General features: G+C 35.5%; 1 protein-coding gene across 1 annotated transcript in view; it reads right to left on the bottom strand.

The window, feature by feature from the left end:
- Positions 1 to 6: 6 nt before the first annotated feature.
- LOC126974562 (mothers against decapentaplegic homolog 6) overlaps positions 7 to 21,344 on the bottom strand; it is a 51,417-nt gene continuing 30,079 nt past the window's right edge. The window contains exons 3-5 of the mRNA XM_050822097.1: positions 10,671 to 10,751; positions 8,762 to 8,958; positions 7 to 5,221 (exon numbers count right to left, since the gene is read on the bottom strand). Coding sequence (XP_050678054.1) covers positions 4,877 to 5,221; positions 8,762 to 8,958; positions 10,671 to 10,751 — 623 coding nt within the window. The 3' untranslated portion in view covers positions 7 to 4,876. The remainder of the gene's footprint in view (positions 5,222 to 8,761; positions 8,959 to 10,670; positions 10,752 to 21,344) is intronic.

Here is a 21,344-nt window from a genome sequence, read left to right as displayed (position 1 = left end):
AAATAATTTAATAAAAATATTCTCTTTATTTATTTTGAATGTATAACCTAACATCCATCGCAGTCAGACTCACAGTTAACAAAAAACAGTAAATAAAGAACGGTAGCTAGATATGGATATACACCGTACAGTAACTGACCAAAACCTTATCAAGTTCAATTGGTGATACAATTAGATTAAGTATTAGTCTCTGCTGCGCTCCAACTAGACACTACTACTAATACTACGCCTAAGTGGGCGAACCCGAGTCTCGAACAGTGTGTGACGTTGACGTGCCACATGTTCTGTTAAACTTTGCTAATAATTGAAACTAAAATGCCGGGTTGCGTAGTAAATCTTTGCAAAAATAACACTACAAGAAATAAGAAAGACACTGTGATCACATTTCATCAGAAAGTATTTTGTATTTTATTTATTTCAATGTAAAATAACACGAAGTGTATGTTACACATTCTTAAGTAGTGCGGTATCTAGTTGGAGCGCAGCGGAGACCAATTCTTAATCTAAGTTGATACAATTATATATTTCTCCAGGTATCTTTTAACAGGCACTGCTTTGAATTTGAAGAAAGTATTAATTAAAAGTACAAATTGTTTTCTATACCAATCTATTTTGTGATAAACAACTATAAAATAGTTCTTCAGAATTATATTCTGATCAAATGCTTCGTACAATAAGTACATAATTTTAAACTTTTATACTGTAATAGGTAAGAAAATCATATATTTTTAAAATTGTTACATAATGATGAAGACTAAAATTCAGTCTAACAGTTAAATAAAATTTAAAAAGAAATGCACTGATTAATTTATAAGTATTCTAATTCATAAGTTTCTTTGTAGCGAAAGAAACAAAACAATATTTTTTTAATAATATGAAATAAATAATCATTTTTACTCAGGAATCAGTAATTGACAGTCCCAGTTTCGTTAATATATGCATTTCAAACAATTTTAGGTAGTACACTACTTTTGAACATTATGGCTAGATTTTTTGCATGTTAAAAAAGTTTGAACCAAAAATAATACAGATATGTGGCTTCAATGAACAGGGAGAACTAAACTACTGCATTCCAGAGTAAAAAATTACAGAGTATATCCAACAATGTGATAAATTATTTAAAACTGGCCCTTCCAAAAAGACAAAGCAAGCGTTATAAAGACTAGAAATTCTTATTGTCAAGTAAACTCGCTTCGTCTAAGCATTTATAAAATTCGAGCTTTACATTATCATAATTATTGTTATATACACAATATATAGGCCAGTTAAATTGACTTCAAGTATGGCGTTACGTTTATTGTGTATGTGGTCATTAGATACAGTTCATTCTCGAACAAAATATAATATTTGAACAATTCTGTTTGTGTTTCTTCTATAATCTATGTTTAGGGTACATTTTGTTAAGGCGAAGAGTAAGCAGAAAACACGCAAACATGGTGTTTTTAGACAAGTTTTGTGGTGAAAGTATAGCATTTCGAGCTATGAACACTACTTAGTCCTGTTACACATATCCTTAAGTCTTATTTGTAGGTTGCTAATGCTTGCTGTTGGTTATAGTTAACACTGCCGCGCCTTTTTGAACTACCACTTTTCTTTGAAGTTAAACAAGTTTTTTGGCATGGTGTGACGCAGTTTTTTGGTACTTCTCTCAGAAAAGTTATTCTTATAGCTTGTACTTTTTTGTGTAGGTTCATTTATTCAGATTAGTAGTGAATAACGAGGATTGTAAGCATATTAACTGTTTTCCACCCAAGAATTTTGAAAATATTGGCTTTGTTACATAGATGGTGGGCCGGCAGCCGTGAACTCTATCGCTCAAGGTCGCTGGCATTTAGTGTCGCCTTAAATTTAAAGACCAAATACACAAATCTGTAGCACCTGGGCCTATCCTAGTTTGGATTATATTAATATTGAATACAACACAAGGCACAAAGTTCATACTCTCTTAAAATTACTAATTTGATTGCACCGTCTCATTTTCACAACATGACAGATCTTTGTGTATATATAGGTATATTATATTGTTGATCCCGTATCACATATAAGATACATGTAAGTTAATTGAAGTCTGTAAAATGCACACAGCCTTCCCTTCTTCTCTGCAGGTGCGGATTCAGAAAGAAATTAGACAATAATATTATCAAAATATACAGGTATGTTGAAGATATACTTCGTAAGGCGCGTTTTGAAAAAATAATGAGAGTGAAATTTTAAGATTCGCGCGCATCGCTTTAACACAAAAGTAACAGGGTGAAGTTGGTTCCTAAAATTTTCAGACGTTTGCGACATTCATTATTTTTTTTCTTCGTCCATTATTAGGTTAGGCAAAGGGTTCAAGCCCGTACAGCCGTATTCGTTATTTAATAATTAATTGTCAAAGCCTTCTCTCCAAATTTTTACAATACTGTTCTTTCTACAACACTCTTTCTAAACGTAGAATAGCACAAGGAATAAATAATTTTAATTATTTTTGCTTTGTTAGGCCAAAGAAGTATAACTTCTTGCGTGCACACATAAGTACACACACACTTTTTTTATGAAAGAAAAAACAACGAGTATATATTCTAAGCCTATTCTTATAGCATTAGTTACAAGTTTTCATTATGCCTCAAAAAAACAGTTATATTTTCTCTACATTGCAATATTGATGCTAATAATTTTATGCTGCAAATTTCGATTTGTAGCGAAATATTCGCAGTTTTCAAGTTGTCTTATTCCAGCCTTAGATACGTGTAGATAGAGTCTTTTAGTAGTAGTAAGACAACCGATCAAAACAGGCCAGGCATATTAGTTAAGCGTAAGTGACAAGCTACGTCTTCCACTCGCGATTTGTAAAATAGAGGTTAGTTCTAAAGTCTATTGTTTTCGACGTTTTCACAGCTGTCGTAGTCAATATTAGACGTTTAAGTGATATAAGATTCCAACAACAAAGAGGATGTAAATACTACGTAATAACAGGCGGGACTGCCTAAGTAAAAATTCAAATTTAGTTTAGTATAAAACATGCATTCATTTGACATAAGGATGAAATACTAGGAATTACAGTAGCGATTGGCGACGAAGTATAATCCGGCTAAGTTTGAAAGCGAATAATTGCTTAAAAAGTAGTCGAGTGCCGCGATCTCATTTTTTTTTACAAGATAGCCATCATCTGTCAATGACTGCACGTTTCATACAATGGAGTGAATCGCTTTTTTCTTAGTTTTATTAGTCTGTCCATAATTAATCTGTCCGTTAAGCCCATAAGTTTTAAGTGTGTTTATTCAATTAATTTTGCAGCAAGTATGACGACAATATTGTTGCCAAATATTCGAACTGAATCTGCACTTGCTTCCCCATACAAATTATAGGTAAATTGTTGTTTAAAAAAACGAAACCGGCTTATACAAACCTGCTACTAACCTACTTAAATAACTCTAAGGTAAGGCATATAATGTTATAAATAATTACAAATATAAAATAATTTACATAACGTCTCCTATGTACAGTCTCACGTTACTTACATTATTATCTATACATTTTTACAATAAATACCTGTGGACTTAGATTAAGGATTGGTCTCCGCTGCGCTCCAACTAGATACCGCAGACTAATACTACGCCCAAGTGTAAGGCATTATCGAGATAAATCTCGAACAATGTGTGACGTTGAAGTGCCACATGTTCTATTAAACTTTGCTAATAATTGTAACTTAAATGCCGGGTTGCGTAGTAAAACTTTGTAAAAATAATACTACAAGAAATAAGAAAGACAATTTGAATGTAAAACAACACGAAGCGTATGTTACAAAATTTGAAAGATGCCTCATGCCATTGAGTGTCAAGATGCCACGCACACAAGCATCTAATAGTTGCCGTAATAAAACAGCTATTGTTCGTAGGTAGTGCGGTATCTAATTGCAGAGTAGAGACCGATCCCTAATATAAGGCTGTGGATAAACAGATTAGGTACCTTGGATATAGAAAATCTTGGATGAACGAAAACTTAACTGGGAAATTCTTTTTATTATATCAACAGCTAGACAAAAATTAAAAATTGATTCATAATAACTGTTGCTCAATTAAATATCCAAGTTCAACAAATAATTAAACATAAGTAAGTACTAATTTGTTTCATGTACCATCCGAAAGATTCTATAAACACAGGTCTACATATACATAATTTTTGCTTTATATGTTTTTTTCTGGCTATTATTAGCATTAAAATGACATTTATGATATCTATTTTCTTAATATTGTTTGTTAAACACTTGACATCAATTCATAATTTTTACTAAGCCATCATATTCTCAAGTTTTATTACTCATAATTATTTATTGGATTATTTTCTTTGTAATAGGTATTTTGCAAAAGATTTTGGTCACTAACCCTTATTCATAATGGTCCGCTAACTTTAAACAGCCGCTTAGGAGTGTTTTTTCTCATTCTGACTTAGGTCAATAGAAGAAGACAGAGTGAGAATTAGCAATGCTTTAAGTTAGCAGACTATTATGAATAAGGGGCTATCCCCCTTTGTTTAAGTTTTATGGGTATTAATATCACATAAGATGGGTATTACTGTCTAAAATACCAAAGATACAGGCAAACTCTATAGAATTTCAGGGCTTAATACGGATGTTAACTCTGTCATTTCATTGTAAAACAATCGGCATATATAATAGAAATTTGTTTAAGAATTGATTGTATTGTAATGTTGCCAGATAAAATCATACGAGCTGGATACAAAATGCAAATTATATTAGGTACCTTCTGGTAGTTTGACTAAATATTCACAATTCAGTATGTCACTTCACTTTGTGTCACTGGGCACTGACAAGTTTCATAAACCATAGAGTAATCACAGACTCAATCTATCAAACGTCACATGACCGGCTGCGTCAGCTCCGGGGAGCGAGCAGCACCTCGAGCCAGCAGGGGCAAGCGGTGACGTCACGGCGCGAATACTTGGGGCCCCAGCCCTTGGCGAAGGAGATGCGCACGGAGCGGGGGTCGACGGGCCCCACGTGGGGCAACGCGGCGAGCGGTGGGGGCGCGGCGGGGTCGAACACGCACAGACAGTGGCCAGGCGCCAGTCGCCACACCAGCAGGGCACGTGCTGCCGCCGCGTCCAACGCGGGCGAACTCACGAACACAGGCTCTGAGCTTCTATTGTAAACCCACACGCCGTCAGCCTCGCGAGCAAGCGTCACTCCCAGACCGATCTTGGCGCGCGTCTTCCGCACCTGGAACCAAACCAGTGCCTCGTCAGTCACAGTTCCGATCAAGAAAAATATTATCTTCTTTCAATATTGACACACTTTTACACAACTGTTTTGTTCAGGACGTTCAGCTGATGGAAATTGTAATGCCATTTAGGATTTGATTGAAAAACCCAAAACTTCTGAGCGGCACTACTATTGCGCTCGCCATCTTGAGATGTTAAGTCTCATATGCCCAGTAATTTCACTACCTACGGCGCCCTTCAGACCGAAACACAATAATGTTTACACATTACTGCTTTACGGCAGAAATAGGCGCCGTTGTGGTTGGTACCCATAATCTAGCCGGCATCCTGCGCAAAGGGGCCCACTGGTAAGTGTTAAGAAAATATATCAAATACAAGCATTCAAATCGCAGATTTGCAAGACTCTTTTGAGTCTCGTGCCAGATTTTGGTGACTCAACATGTCCTGAGGATGCCTCGTGTAGGGGCGAAACACGTGTCGAATTGTTTAAAGACAAATTATGGCGGAATTAACACTAAAGAAAACTCAAATCATTTTAATAATTATGGATTTCCGCAAAGTTTTACTTATTCCTTCAATAATTTTTTTTAAATAGAAGCATGTTTGCCCGTCTTTTTTATATATTATGTTGACGCTATGTTGGGCCCGGCTCACCAGTGTCCTGATAGCTAAGGTTATCTGCGCGACCGTTTCGCACTAAATCAATTACATTTCCAATGGACAATTTACCGCAGTCGTTACACAAGCATTGTCAATATATAATGTTTAATTGGAAGCGAGTTGGAATGTTGCGACGGCAACTTCATTACATTTGAGTTATGTCTTCTTAAAGACGACAGATCCGGGTGTGCTAGAACCATGAACTTAGTATAGGTACTATCGTAATAGACGAACCCTGTGTAAGAGTGAGATATCTATCCTTACACACAAACCTATGTGTGAGAAAGAGAAGGAATAATCAAATGGACCGTGAAACAGTTTTTAAACAATTTAGTGTCCGTTAGTCTCCTGTCAAATTGGACCGCGTTTTAATTTTAGTGTTTTTATCGTAATTATACTGAAATTACATTTTATATACGCAGTAAGCACTCTATTTTGTGAAGATTATAAAGATTATATTAATTTAAAAAAATATGTGTTAAATAATAATATTGTATACGTGAAGATGATGCCGTTTATCAAAAACAAAAGCAAAATACTACACACTTCACTAACTCACTCACACATCCGTAAAACTAGCACACATGAACATTTTAAATTTAGTCTCGCCGTAATGAGGAGAGTGTTTGTCTATTACGCTAGTATAATAAGTTTATGGCTAGAACAGTTGACCTGACGCCACAAATAATAATAAACAAGAAGAAAATAACGACCTCACTGTGACAGACAAACTAAAAAGATATATGTACATCTATATATATAAAAATGAATTGCTGTTCGTTAGTCTCGCTAAAACTCGAGAATGGTTGGCAAATTTTGGTCTTGAATTATTTGTGGAAGTCCAGGGCAGGTTTACAAGGTGAATAAATATGAAAGTGTTCTGAATTAAATAAAAACAACAATTTTGTTTTTCCTTTGATGTGTCCATACATTATTTCTATGAGAGAATTTATTGACGCACGGTTTGACAGTTCTGCTGTGAAACAATTTCATTACGACAGCAGGGTGCATATTTTACGAAGTAATTCTTGATGTTATGAAATATTATTGACAAATTCATAAAAAACATTATTTTATTTATTATATACAGAACAACGCCTGTCGGGTCAGCTAGTTAATAAATAAAAAAAGTTCCTTGAGAAGGTGTGTAGTATTTGACTAGCGAGACGACCTGCTAGTTTTAATACTTAATGCAAATATAGCCTTACGATAATTTCCAGAAAAACAAATTTAATAAATCTTAAAGTGAACCGAAGTAAGTTTCCTCCCATAAAATGAGTACTGCACTTGCAGATACGCAAAAGAATGCACAAATGAATAAAATAGACAAACGCAATGAATATTGAATACATGGCGCATGTCTGAGCTCACGTAGGCGCTGTCTACTCGCTCGCATGCATGATATGCACTGCACGTACTTGTCGGTTATTTTAGGCAACCAATCAAAGTTTAGTCATATATGGTTTATTTTTCATTCGTGCGAAATGACTAATGAAGTAAAAATACTGTGATGCTTGCCAAACAACAAGAACATTTGACATAAATGTCTGCAGGAGTTGTACAACAACCAAATTAGCAGTTTTTACAAAAAATCGTATTTATAATCTCTGGAGTCAAATCCCTCAAATATTAAAAACCGGACTTAATGTGATGGACAGCTTTAAATAAGAATATGTCATGTCAACTGGGCCACTAGACCGAGCAACGATGGGATGCGGTAACGAACGAGAATTGCGTTCACCTCGTGCCACGCCGTTTGCGGTGGTACCGATGCATTCAATTGCAAATCGGTAGTCGTATTTAGACATTACCCGCACAAGAAATCAATTACACGCATTTTGTGTTCTTATAATATAAATAATATAATAGATTTATTATCATTAAATTGGTACTTTCATGTTTTATGAATAGACGTCGAGAAATCATTGTGGCTAGATAGAATAAAGGAGTTGACCCATTATATTATATTTATTACACATTTGGTACTAATGTGGTGTCTATCTATCTACATTTAAAAATAAAGAGGATGAAAATACTACGGAATAAGTAAAAATTGAAATTCAGTTAAGTATGAAACGTGCTCTGATATAAGGTAAAATATGTGTGAAATAGTTTTATAAAATAAGTATCTATAAGGTATAAAACAACCATTCTATGATATGATGAAATAAGGAAATTAACATAATCTTAATTATTTATTTACAATATATTTCTTTACGTTTTTGCGAAACCTTGGCAGCGATTCTCTGAATCCAAGCATTTATAATCGTTTATAATTTTGCATCATCGCGACACAGGTGAATTGATCCCCAAAATAGTTCTGCGAGAAGGTTTTTCAAATACAAGATTACGGGCGGTTTAAGGCTCAAATAGGCATGATAACATAATTGTCTACATAATGTGTTATAATCCTCAGCAGAAAACTATAATATATCTTTAGGTTTCGAGAATTTGTATCAATACATAACTCGCGCAATTTATCTTCATAACTGTGCCTTAATAGTTATTTATGAAACTGTTGTGTAATAAGGGGAAATAAAACACTCATGTGGATTAGTATCACATGAATGTTTTAATACCTAATTATCAACAGTTACATACAGACTTTCCCCCTTATTCATAACAGTCTGCTAACTTAAAGCATTGCTAATTCTCATTCTGTCTTCTTCTATTGACCTAAGTCAGAATGAGAAAAAACACTCGTAAACGCCTGTTTAAAGTTAGCGGACCATTATGAATAAGGGGGTTAATCTACACCCATAATATGAATCCTCTATAAAAGATTCTGAGACAGCTTACTGCTAACATTCTTCAGATTGACCTACTATTTCTTAAAAATAAATATAGAGGACTAGTAATCGCTAGTCGTTGTCATTACCTGTTCAGCTTGCGGTTGGTTCGGATCCAGCGCATCCAGACACAGTCCGTGGCGTGGCGACTCCTCGTCCCCCCGTCCCCTTCCCTCGCCCCCAAACACATCGACGGCTCGCACCCGCACACTGAACTGGCGACCCACACGTCGGGATAACTCCCAGTAAGCCAGCCGGCACCACTCCGACTCCCAGTTCGGACGTTCTGTGAAAGACGATAAAATTACAATATTGGCTAATCTATCTCTTAAGAACTTATTGTAGATATCCAGTATCGTTCTGGTTTTTTTTAAGCAAATAAGGGACAAGACGAGCAGGACATTCAGTTGATGGTAATTGCTACGCCATTCTTGAAAAACCCAAAAACTCTGAGCGGCAATACAATTGCGCTCGTCACCTTGAGACATACGAAGTTGAGTCTCATTTGCCCAGTAGTTTCACAATAATGCTTACACATTACTGCTGCACGGCATAAAAAGGCGCCATTGTGGTAGCTATAATCTAGCCCGCATCCTGTGCAAAGGAGCCTCCCACTGGTTAAAGCTTTGCATAACTGTGAAGTAGTTCTAGAAGCAGTGTGATGTGAGGAGTTGGTTGGTGTCGCGTGTAACCTTGAGTATCGATCGCAGCCCCGCGGCCGTCTGGCGCCACTGCTACCACCATACTTCACCACCACCCGCTACCACCTACCACACCGTTCAGACAGACTATTGGCACTGCACACACTATATACCGTACTGTTTCATTCGACATGATTATGGGTCGTCATGTCATCCCAGTGGTTAGAGAACCTTTCTACTCAGCTAAAGGTCAAACTAGGCAAACGAGAATTAAAATCTTATGTCTCAAGGAGACGAGCACAATTGTAGTGCCGCTAAGAATTTTTGAATTTTTCTAAGAATGTGTAGGGTGTATCAATTACCATCAGCTGAACGTCCTGCTCGCCTAGTACCTTATTGTCATAAAAAAATGAATTCTCTCTTTCGAATCGAGACTCGCGAGTTAAATAGATCGTGGTAGTGGTACTGTGGTAGTAGGTTTGATTATGCCGCTCATAATTAGTTGCAATTGATGGGTGCGGTGTGAGGTCAATGAACCCGCGGGCGGCCCACTCGTCTTCATCTCCCATAACTACAAATGATACCATGTACTTATGTTACTGACGAGTTCTAACTATGTAACTATGGTGATGTGTGTTTGATTGTCCGCCTACACCACACTTGTGTCCATACCGACACATAAAAGGCATATTTTATTTTCTCAAAATTGATTCCTTTAGAATTCTTTTTGATGTCATTTCAAATCAAATCAAATCAAAATCAGTTTATTCACGTAGGTCACGGAAATGACAATGAATGTCAAAAAAAAATCTTATTGAATCTACCGCTACTTCGTAAAGGGTTGAGCTAATGAGAAGAAGTAGCAAGAAACTCGTTGCCACTGTTTTATATCAATATTTACATTTACATCGATTTACAAATCATTTCAATTACAATATAATATGTAAAATGTAAAATCTTGTAATATACTAGATACTTAAATAAAACAATTTGTTATGTTTTTAAAGTGATAACCCTCACTTTTAGGATTAATACACAAATAAAATTTGATAACAAAATCTTGTGTACAATGCGGGACTCGAACCCGCGACCTTTCGCGTTCCGTGCGAGCGCTCTTCCACTGAGCCAACCGTTCTCGATGCGACATCTGAGGTCAATTTCCTAATATGCAAATATTAGGTTTGAGCAGGTTATCAACTGTAAAGTAGATCCTGTAGATGAAGCCACAACCTGAGAGTCGAACAAAGAATACAAGATTTTATGAATATATATATACATCACTCGAACGAACTTTTTGTTTTGTTTTCGGGGTCTTATGGGATTGTTTTGTTTCATATAGTCAGTATCAAGTGCTCACCTTCTCCGTCGGTGGCCAGTGAGCCGGTCGCCAGCCGCTCGTGGTTGGTCCTCCGCGCATCCTGAGGACTCTGCCCCTTCTCTGTAATAACACAACACAATTCGTGAACAACTATTGAAGTACATACATACATACATAAAATCACGCCTCTTTCCCGTAGGGATAGGCAGAGACCAATTCTTTCCACTTGCTACGATCCTTACATACTTGTTTCGCTTCGTCCACTTTCATTATTCCTTTCATACATGCTCTCCGGTTTAGGGTACTCTTGACCTGGCCTTTTTTCAAGAAGTCCCTGATTTGATCTTGAAACGTCCGCCTAGGTCTACCCCTTCCAACAATTTCATTCACACTGGCCTTATAAACTTTCTTCGTCAATCGTTCTTCATTCATTCTCTCGATATGTCCAAACCATCTCAGCTATTGAAGTAACAACAATATTATATTATTAGTTTGTACCAGTGGGAGGCCCCTTGCACAGGATGCCGGCTAGATTATGTTTCGGACTAAAGGGCGCCGTAGCTAGTGAAATTACTGGTCAAATGAGGCTTAACATCTTATGTCTCAAGGTGACGAGCGCAATTGTAGTGCCGCTCAGAATTTTTGGGTTTTTCAAGAAGCGGCACTACAATGTAATGGGCAGGGCGTAACAATTGCCATCAGCTGAACGTCCTGCTCGTCTCGTCTCTTATTTTCATTTAAAGAAAAGTTTCAACACTAAATTAATTATAATTCTTTAGAATGCGACACCGCTCTGTCGTTATCTGAACTGGATCGGAATTGAATCGCTAATTAACACTTATAAACTATTTGTGCGACCATAGATGTCGCAACTTGACAGTTTTAAAAACTAACACTATTTGAGTGGCAGTCTCAAGCGACCGGTCACAGTCCGAGTGACAGGGTATAAAGAAATCTTTAATAATGTTCTGCAGAACCAGTTAATCCAGTTCCGGATGACATCACTGGCTCCGGACACCGGCGACCAACGCAGGACACCTGCGAGATGGGGCGTCGCGTCACCCATCAAACGATACACAGAGGCAACCACAGAGTATATTTATTTATTTATTGGAAAACAAACTGCTTAAGTTATATACACATTGTAACACATAATTTATATTACACAAGCCAATAAAGTTTCCACTTAAATATAAACAAAGTAGGAGTGAATATAATACAAGATATAACGATTTGACATACAATTAAACATAAGGCGAAAAAAGTACACAAAAATACAAATGAAACAAAATTTATCGGTTGGACATATTTTAAGGATGTTTAAGATATTCTTTAGTTTTTTTAGTAAAAGTTCGATAGCTGAATATATAACATATATATAATATAATTTATTTCATATTAAACTAAAACACTTCAAGATGTATGTAGTTGCTTCTTGATAATCTTCTAATATATAAAATTCTCGTGTCATGGTGTTAAACATTGAACTCCTCCGACACGGCTTCACCGATTCTCATGAAATTTTGAGTGCATTTAGGTAGGTCTGAGAATCGGACATCATCTATTTTTCATCCCCCTAAATGTTAAGGATGGTCCACACGAATTTTTTTGACATTTATTTTTAAATTTGTTTGATTATGAGTCAGCATTAAAAAATACATACAACTTCAAATTTTCACCCGTCTACGATCAACAGTTACTTTTGTATCGCGATTTTAATATCGGCAATACAACGTTTGCTGGGTCAGCTAGTATTCTATATGTTCATAAGCACATTGAGGAATTTGCTAGAAACTGTGACAATCATAATGTTAACACGAGGAACAAACATAAATTTGTTATGCCTGCTACTTGGCTAAGTCGAGTTGTAAGTGCTATGTGGGGCGATGTATATGCATTTACAAGATCCCATAAAATGTTCAAAACAAAGAATTAGGATATTCAAAATAAATGTTAAAAAAAACGTTTGATACCTAGGCTATGCTTATTAGTAATAAACTAAAAAACGAAATATTGAAATAAAGAGACATATGTTATATTAAAATTGGTTGGTAGTGAACTAATTAAATAAATAACAATATTAATGAATAAGTAATTATTATTATAAAACATGTTCAGCTGTTGTGGCACAAGGTTACATTAATTTATAATGTTATAACATCAAACATCGACAAGGGATGGACACAGCTAGGGTTGTCAACTTATAAGGTAGATACCTAAATAAAAGAGTACGGACTTCTAGAAAAGTGTAATTTATTTTTAATTAACGTAAGTAACTGAAAATACAACTTGTAACGTGACATTGACATAATGACATTAGTGGCTGCTTTCATAAACGTCCGAATGTGGCTTGAGTGATTGGGGATACCAACATAATAATTATTAACAGTAAATAGACGACTTTTTTGGTTATAATAATGGGTTTACATAATAAAATATTTAAGGTAGATCATATCATAGTATAGATATTTTTTCAAATTTTAACTTTTATAAAAAAAAAACATGTGTTCTTGTCATTAAAAAGCTTAAATATAATATAAATTAGTAAGTAATTAGTAGTAAATTCATTGCTTTAATTTTTCTAATTTGTTTTTAGCATTTGTTTTTTATTTGTTTTACGTTGTCCATACCTTTAATTTAGATATGTAAATAGTAACACTTATTTTTTATTTATTTATTTTATTTTAAATATCTAGTTGGTAAGCGTAAGTAATAAATAAATAAATAATATTACATGACACACTATTATAGTAAACATTGTGTAGGTAAATAAGAGTATTTTATCATACTATATTAGTATTATATATTACTAGCTGACCCAGCAAACGTTGTATTGCCATCATATTTAACATCTGTAGTTATTCGAATAACTATAGGTAGCTAAAATTAAGTTTGTTTTTTACCTCCTGAGAAACTTAGAAAGATACAAAGATTCTAATTAGTTATTCATTTTAAACTATTCTTTCAATTTGATTTCGGACGACGAGGGACACATCAAAGGAAAAACAAAATTGTTGATTTTTTTTAGTTCCGAACATTTTCATATTTCTTCACCTTTTAAACCTTCTCTGGACTTCCATAAATAATTCAAGACCAAAATTAGCCAAATCGGTCCAGCCGTTCTCGAGTTTTAGCGAGACTAACGAACAGCAATTAATTTTTATATATACATTAGATAGAGTACACCTACATGATATAGAGTACAATACTCAATTTTAGAGTACGGTTGGCAACCCTAGACACAGCTTATAATATTAGGTCGGGGAAACAAAGGTTATTTCATTTTTTTCTATTATGTTGAAGTAAAATCTCTTTGGTTGTACTTGTTTGTGTCTGTTAAAAGTAAAATATTTCTCGCCATTTAGTTACTGCTGCTACCTAAGCGTTGTTCAGTCCGGGAATATTGATGTCAAGGAGCTCCTTTTGGTCGCTCTGTTACAGATAGCAGCCTAGCGGAACTCTTTAAGAAGAAGCGATTCACTCGATTGTGTGAAACGTTCAGTCATTGATAGATTGACAGCTGACGACTATAATCTTGTAAAAACGGAGATAGACGAAATTCACTACGTTTTAAGCAACTGTGGGAGGCTCCTTTGCACAGGATGCCGGCTCGATTATGGGTACCACAACGGCGCCTGTTTCTTCCGTGAAGCAGTAATGAGTAAACATTACTGTGTTTCGGTCTGAAGGGCACCGTAGCTAGTGAAATTACTGGGCAAATGAGACTTAACATCTTATGTCTCAAGGTGACGAGCGCAATTGCAGTGCCGCTCAGAATTTTTGGGCCTTTCAAGAATCCTGAACGGCACTGCATTGTAATGGGCAGGGCGTATTAATAACCATCATCTGAACGTCCCGCTCTTCTCGTCCCGTATTATCATAAACAAAACTGTTCACTTTCTAACTTAGCCGGATTATACTCTGTCGCCAATCGCCACACTGTAATTACAACTATTTCAAACTTATGTCGAATCACCGCACGTTTCATACTAAACTAAATTTCAATTGTTACTTAGGCAGCCCCGCCTCTTATTACATAGTATTTACATCCTCTTTGACACAGAGTCGCATATATTTCAGAAATACTGCACGAATACGACAGTAGGTATGCATGACCTGTATATTATTATATAAACTTAAATACAAACAACTTATACTCACACCCACTTCATAATATATTGTAACATACAAATAAAATTTGAAAAACAAAATTTTATGAACGATGCGGGACTCGAACCCACGACCTCCGGCGTTCCGTGCCGGTGCTCTAACCAACTGAGCCAACCGTTCGAGTACCGCCTCGTTATAAAATTCTGTTTGCTTTGTTCAACTCTCAGGTTGTGGCATCTACACGATCTACTTTACAGTTGATAACCTGCTCAACCCCAATATTTTCATATTAGGAAATTGACTTGAGATGTCGCTCTTGTAAATCTAAACAATTTGTTATGTTTTTAAAGTGATAGCCCTCACTAGAACTAAGCGAAGGGTTCGAGTCCCGCATCGTTCATAAAATTTTGTATTTCAAATTTTATTTGTGTATTTATACTAGAAGTGAGGGTTATCACTTTAAAAACATAATATATTATTGTAACATACTATTACAATGGTCTTGTACGTCCACAGTTACACAATACAGAACAGTATTGATATTGAAAACACTGCGGGGAGAGACACGTGTAACACTTGTTTAGAAACTACATCCTCTGTTATTTCGAGTTCGCACAAATTATTTCAAATGTTTTCACACAGCTGAATGTTTCCGAATTCTGTTTTTGTAAATATTTATAGTCTGTGTGAAATTTGAATTAAACATTCGCATAGTGCCAAATATTGTGGCAGATTTATAAAAGCATTTGCCAAAAAAAAGTGTGTACTTATGTATGCACGCAAGAAGTTTTACTTCTTTGTCCTAACAAAGCAAAAATCATTAAAATTATTTATTCCTCGTGGTATTCTACGTTTTTAGAAAGAACGATTTCGTAAAAATCTTGTATTAATGGCTTTGACAATTAATTATTAAATAATTAATACGGCTGTATGGGCTTGAACCCTTTGCCTGTCCTAATATCTAATATATAAAATTTTCATGTCGCGGTGTTTGTAGTTAAACTCCTTCGAAACGGCATGACCGATTCTCATGAAATTTTGAGTGCATATTGGGTAGGTCCGGAATCGGACAACATCTATTTTACATCCCCCTAAATGTTAAGGGTGGTCCACACGATTTTTTTTTTAAATTTTTTGACTTTATTTTTTACATTTGTTTGATTATGAGTCAGCATTAAAAAATACATACAACTTCAAATTTTCACCCATCTAAGATCAACAGTTACTTTTGTATCGCGATTTTAATATCGGCAATACAACGTTTGCTGGGTCAGCTAGTAATTTATAAGTACGTCGAGATAGAGCCTCTTGCTGTAAGACAACCGATGGAAACAGGCCAGGTTTATTACTTTAGTGCATACTACGTCTTACACTCATGATTTATGTCATGTTGTGTTAGTGTGCGGTCATTCCTCAAAATAGAGGTTAACATTCATCCTCAATTGTTTTTTCGACGTTTTTACAATAATCACAGTCTATCTATGTATGATCTAAGGGTACATACATTTCATGTCACCAGCGATCGAGACAATCTACGAGCATCACATACCAGATGTGAATTGATGGGGCATCTAGATCGATTTAAAATCTGTTTAAATAACTTAGTTTCATTTGGGTAATATGATTAAAGTGGTTAATTCGTTTAGCGGTATAACCCCAAGAGTTTCGTAAAACAACGAAGATAAAAAATGATTGTGTGGTTTCATGAAACCACGGTAAAAGTGAAACTTTTTTTCACATCTTTTATTTCACATTTTTTTTTTATTATATAATTTTTTTATGGTTAAGTCTGTATGGTATGCAATAAAGTTACTATCTATCTATCGTCGTTCATTTTTGCACAATTATTTGCTTTTTCCTCGTTGATCAGTTTTTTGGACTCACTAGCTGTGTTGTCGTTTACCAAAAGCAAATAAAAGTTTCACTTTAATAAATAACAACATTTTCATTAAACACTGACAAAAACAAACAAAATAGCGTGGAGCACTGGCACAAATGAGAAATAGTCTATACACTACACGGTCAGCTGTCGCGAACTATAGGCGCCGCCCGATTGTCACGCGACATGCAACACACAGACGAAAAAGTTTGAGACGATGTAATAAAAGTTTCACTTTAAAAGTAATTTAGGCTCGCAAGTGATTTAGCCAATAGGCCATAAGGAAAGCAGAAGGACGGAATATAACTATTCTCTCACAAACCTACTACAAAACACTTACATAATACAAAATTTCTTAAAAACAAAGGAAGTTAAGCAACAAACCACAAAAAACGAAGTATCAAATATCAAGTTAATCTATATATCTATCTATATATATAAAAATGAATTGCTGTTCGTTAGTCTCGCTAAAACTGGAGAACGGCTGGACCGATTTGGCTAATGTTGGTCTTGAATTATTTGTGGAAGTTCAGAGAAGGTTTAAAAGGTGAATTAATATGAAAATGCTCGGAATTAAATGAAAACAACAATTTTGTTTTTCCTTTGATGTGTCCCCCGTCGTTCAGAGATCAAATAAAAATAATAGTTTAAAATGAATAACTAATTAGATTTTTTTTATATTTCCAACTTTATTAAGAAGTAAAAAATAAACCTATAAAAATGATTTAAGTTTTCTTTAATGTTAATTCCGCCAATATTTGTTTTTTAAAAACAATTCGACACGTGTTTCGCCTCTACACGAGGCATCCTCAGGACGTGTTGTCTCGCCAAAATCTGGCATGAGACAAAAATAAACTTCCTTAAAACACGGATATAAACACTTAAAAAGGATTCCTTTTGTTTGTTTTAAGTTTATTTGTCGTTCGTAGTTTACGAAGTCTGCCGGGTCAGCTAGTTATAAATAAATACGTCATTTAAATTTTTACAACATGATAGACAAATTTGATACCAAAATGTGAACTAACAATATGGAACATTTTGTTAAAACATAAAAAAGGGCAATAAAATTTTTATTGCTATAACGGCCATCAATGGATATATGATATTATGTTTTGTGCAATACCGTGAATGGTATATTCATTTTGGAATAGGTTTTAGTTACGTCGCGTCGGGGCGTATAAGTAGGTACTGACCTCTACTATTTACCACTGGACTGGCTGTCAAAGTGCTTTTGTGCCTGTTTGATATTCGCCATTTTGGCGCTGTTGGTCATGTAGCGAGAGTCTGCGGTACTAAAACTAGTGATGACAACCTCAGCTAAACAAACATCAATCGAAGTACAGATAACACGAAAAACGACCGAAATTAATTAAAAATGCAAAAATACTTCAAGAGTATTGTACGTTTCTCACGCAGCCATTTGTAGTTTAAATCAAAATTAGTTCTCTGGACGCACGCGAGTGGCGCTTCAAATAGACACAATAAATTTACTGTCAAACACATGGAACAGCCCGTCCAGTGGTATTTATACAGGTCAGTGTAAGTAGGACTATACGATGGATATGTTAGTTTATAAACTGTCGTAAATCAGGCGATGACACGTGACGTCATATCTCATATTACTCTATTTGCAAACCTCCGTAGAACTATCTTAGGGACGCGCTCTCAAAACAGAGAGGTATCGAATCGCACCACTACACTGACAACGCTCAAACACATACACGAACTTAAAGTTAATTGCGGGAATCAAATGAATTTGATACTTTAGCAAGTTAGAATTTTTTGACAGATATCTTTCATGTTTTTTAATACCTATGTATTTTTTGATAATTGGTTGATGTATTCGTTTAGTAGTTAAATATTAGAATTTTAGATGGCAATTCAGTCGCATAACGTCGTGTGCAGTTTTTTTTTAATCCAAGATGGCCAAATTATGAGTTCAACATGTAGTACAAGATCCCGCTGCTCGATTCTGCTGGAATGTGTTTTTTTTTTTTTTTTATAAAAACCAATTTTAAATAAACGGATAAACCTTACATAGTTTCTTGTGGGTGATTTTATATGTATTTTCTCTATAATATTTTTTTATTGTGAACAATAAAGAAAAAAAATGAACGTTTAGGGAGTATGCAATGTATAAGCGCTAGGTTGCCTAGAAAAAAATGGCCGCAAGTATCTGTTATTATTTTAGTATAATTAATTTTCGGATGCAAATTGCACTTATATGTTTCTTTATTATTTATTGTACGCCATTTTAAAGGAAATTATGTAAAGAATTGAAAAAATATGGTTGCCAGTTCTCAATCAGCCGTAACATAAAGTTTGCCAGTTGTAAACTTCCTTAAATAACTTGTAATAATGTGTAAATGTATACATTTAAGTATTTTTTTAATGTAACAAAACATAATGATTTTTGGAAGTCCTAATCTTAATACATATATAAATTACGTGACATGTTGTTTGTCCGCGATGGACTCCTAAACTAATGAACGGATTATAATGGGAATTACTTCATGGAGTGCAGTTTAGTCCAACTTGAGAGATAGGATAGTTTTTATTTCGATTTGGTACCCATAATTATTTTTATTTCCCATATTTGTTTTGTATGGACATATTTTCTGTGAGCGAATTTATTGACGCACGGTTTGACAGTTCTGCTGTGAAACAATTTCATTATAACAGCAAGGAGCATATGTTACGAAATCATTCTTGATGTTATGAAATATTGTTAACAAATCCATAAAAATCAGTATGTTATTTATTATGTACAAAACGTCTGTCGGATCAGCGAGTAAAATATAATTAAAAGTAATTCCAACATTAAAGTTGGTGTAAGTATGAGAAGCAGGGGTTAACGATCTAGAAACTGCTATAAAATAGTTCAACCCACGATGGAGCCGCGTTGTTTAATCAAAAGTATGTACAGTCGACACAATAGTCGTTGTCGCTGGCGGCTGGAGTTTAGATGATATACGTGCGATAAAACAATCAACGCGGCATTACGTAATGCTCTGATAATGGTAGATACATTGCGTGATCAGTGCGGAGTGGACGCGATAGCGCGGCTGATCAGCCCGCAGTGAGCGGCGGCCACTGGTCGAACACCCACGCGAGGATAAACATTGACCAGTCGGCGGTAGTATACATAGATGTGTTGGGTGGCGAACGCTCGGCGCCGGCGCCTCGATAACGTTAATGGACCCGTTCTTATCGCAACACTCAGCCGGGCCGCGCCCGCGACACTGGTCCCACTCTCACCATTCTAAAACATCCTCTTAACCTTCACAGTTAAAGTTCAAAGTGGTTTATCAGCAATGTCATTTGTAAGTCGCGTTGCCTGTGTAAATGGGCTGAATGGATTCGGGGAAGCACGTGAGAAAGATCGTACTTAATGGAAGCCGGCGGTGTGTCAATGTCGGCCGTATCAGTAACTGGATACCACATCCAAATGGAGTCCATCCATTCACCGCAGTGCTGATGGAATGGAAGGACCTTTATCTGCCACTAATAGCAATATAATACAAACTATGTAAATGATAATATATACCAACGAAAACTTGTTATATAAACAGGCAGTTACTTTAAGACAGTAATAACCGGTGGGAGACTCATTTGCACAGGATGCCGGCTAGATTATGGGTACCACAACGGCGCCTATTTCTACCGTAAAGCAGTAATGTGTAAACATTATTGTGTTTCGGTCTGAAGGGCGCCGTAGCTAGTGAAATTACTGGGCAAATGAGACTTAACATCTTAAGTGTCAAGGAGACGAGCGCAACTGTAGTGCCGCTCAGAATTTTCAAGCTTTCAAAGAATCCTGATCTGCACTGCATTGTAATGGACAGAACGTATCAATTACCATCAGCTGAATGTCCTGCTCGTCTCGTCCCTTATTGTCATACAAAAAAACCCTAAATATTTTCAAACATTAATCGCAACTCATTAAGAAGCAATGGCGGTATCGTCGCATGTTAATTGCAAATTTAATAGTACAGGGTTATTATGGTAGAAAGGGTAATTTATCGCAAAGTGCAGACAGGCGTCAAATTAAACGAATAAAGGGGAGGGATTTGCAAAGAGTCCCGGAAAACCCTATGATGAATGCTGCAAGGGAATTCCAGAGACAGTAAAGTTAGTAGCTATGCCCGCGGGAACATTGATTCTAGCTAACGGGATTTCCTGTGACTGTACCGATGTGGGATGAGCATTTATAATATAGCTAATGACGTGGAGTAATTGACAGACTCATTGAGCTACTTAACACAATATGTCTACCATTTGTAAGTAGACCTGGTATGATATCTACAACCAAGCTAGAACGACGATTAGTAAATGAAAATCTATTGAGCGCACTTATTGTTCAGACTTTACTAACGTAAAACATAGCTAAGTGTCATCTTAGCATAATGTTTTATTCCGTTTTTAAAGTAATTTCACAGCTGGGATTATACTGACCTTTTTTTACGACCTTTTTTATATATTATATATATTAATTATTACTATTTTAACTTGAAAATATACAAGAGCTGTCTTTCGTCGATTTAAATTCAATCTTTGTATGTAGTACAATTTTGAAGGACACTGAAGTCAATTAATAAGACACGAGGAAAAAAATAAGAAAATCTGGTATTTCTGGTCGAAAATTGAAACAACAAACCGATGGACGAATCACATTCAAATGTCAAACAGTCGATCCGCGATTCGATCACTTAATTTGAAATTAA

This window comes from Leptidea sinapis, chromosome 32 (assembly GCF_905404315.1).
Source record: "Leptidea sinapis chromosome 32, ilLepSina1.1, whole genome shotgun sequence".
In the NCBI taxonomy this organism is placed as follows: Eukaryota; Metazoa; Arthropoda; class Insecta; order Lepidoptera; family Pieridae; genus Leptidea; species Leptidea sinapis.
This window is presented reverse-complemented; position numbering and strand designations above follow the sequence as displayed.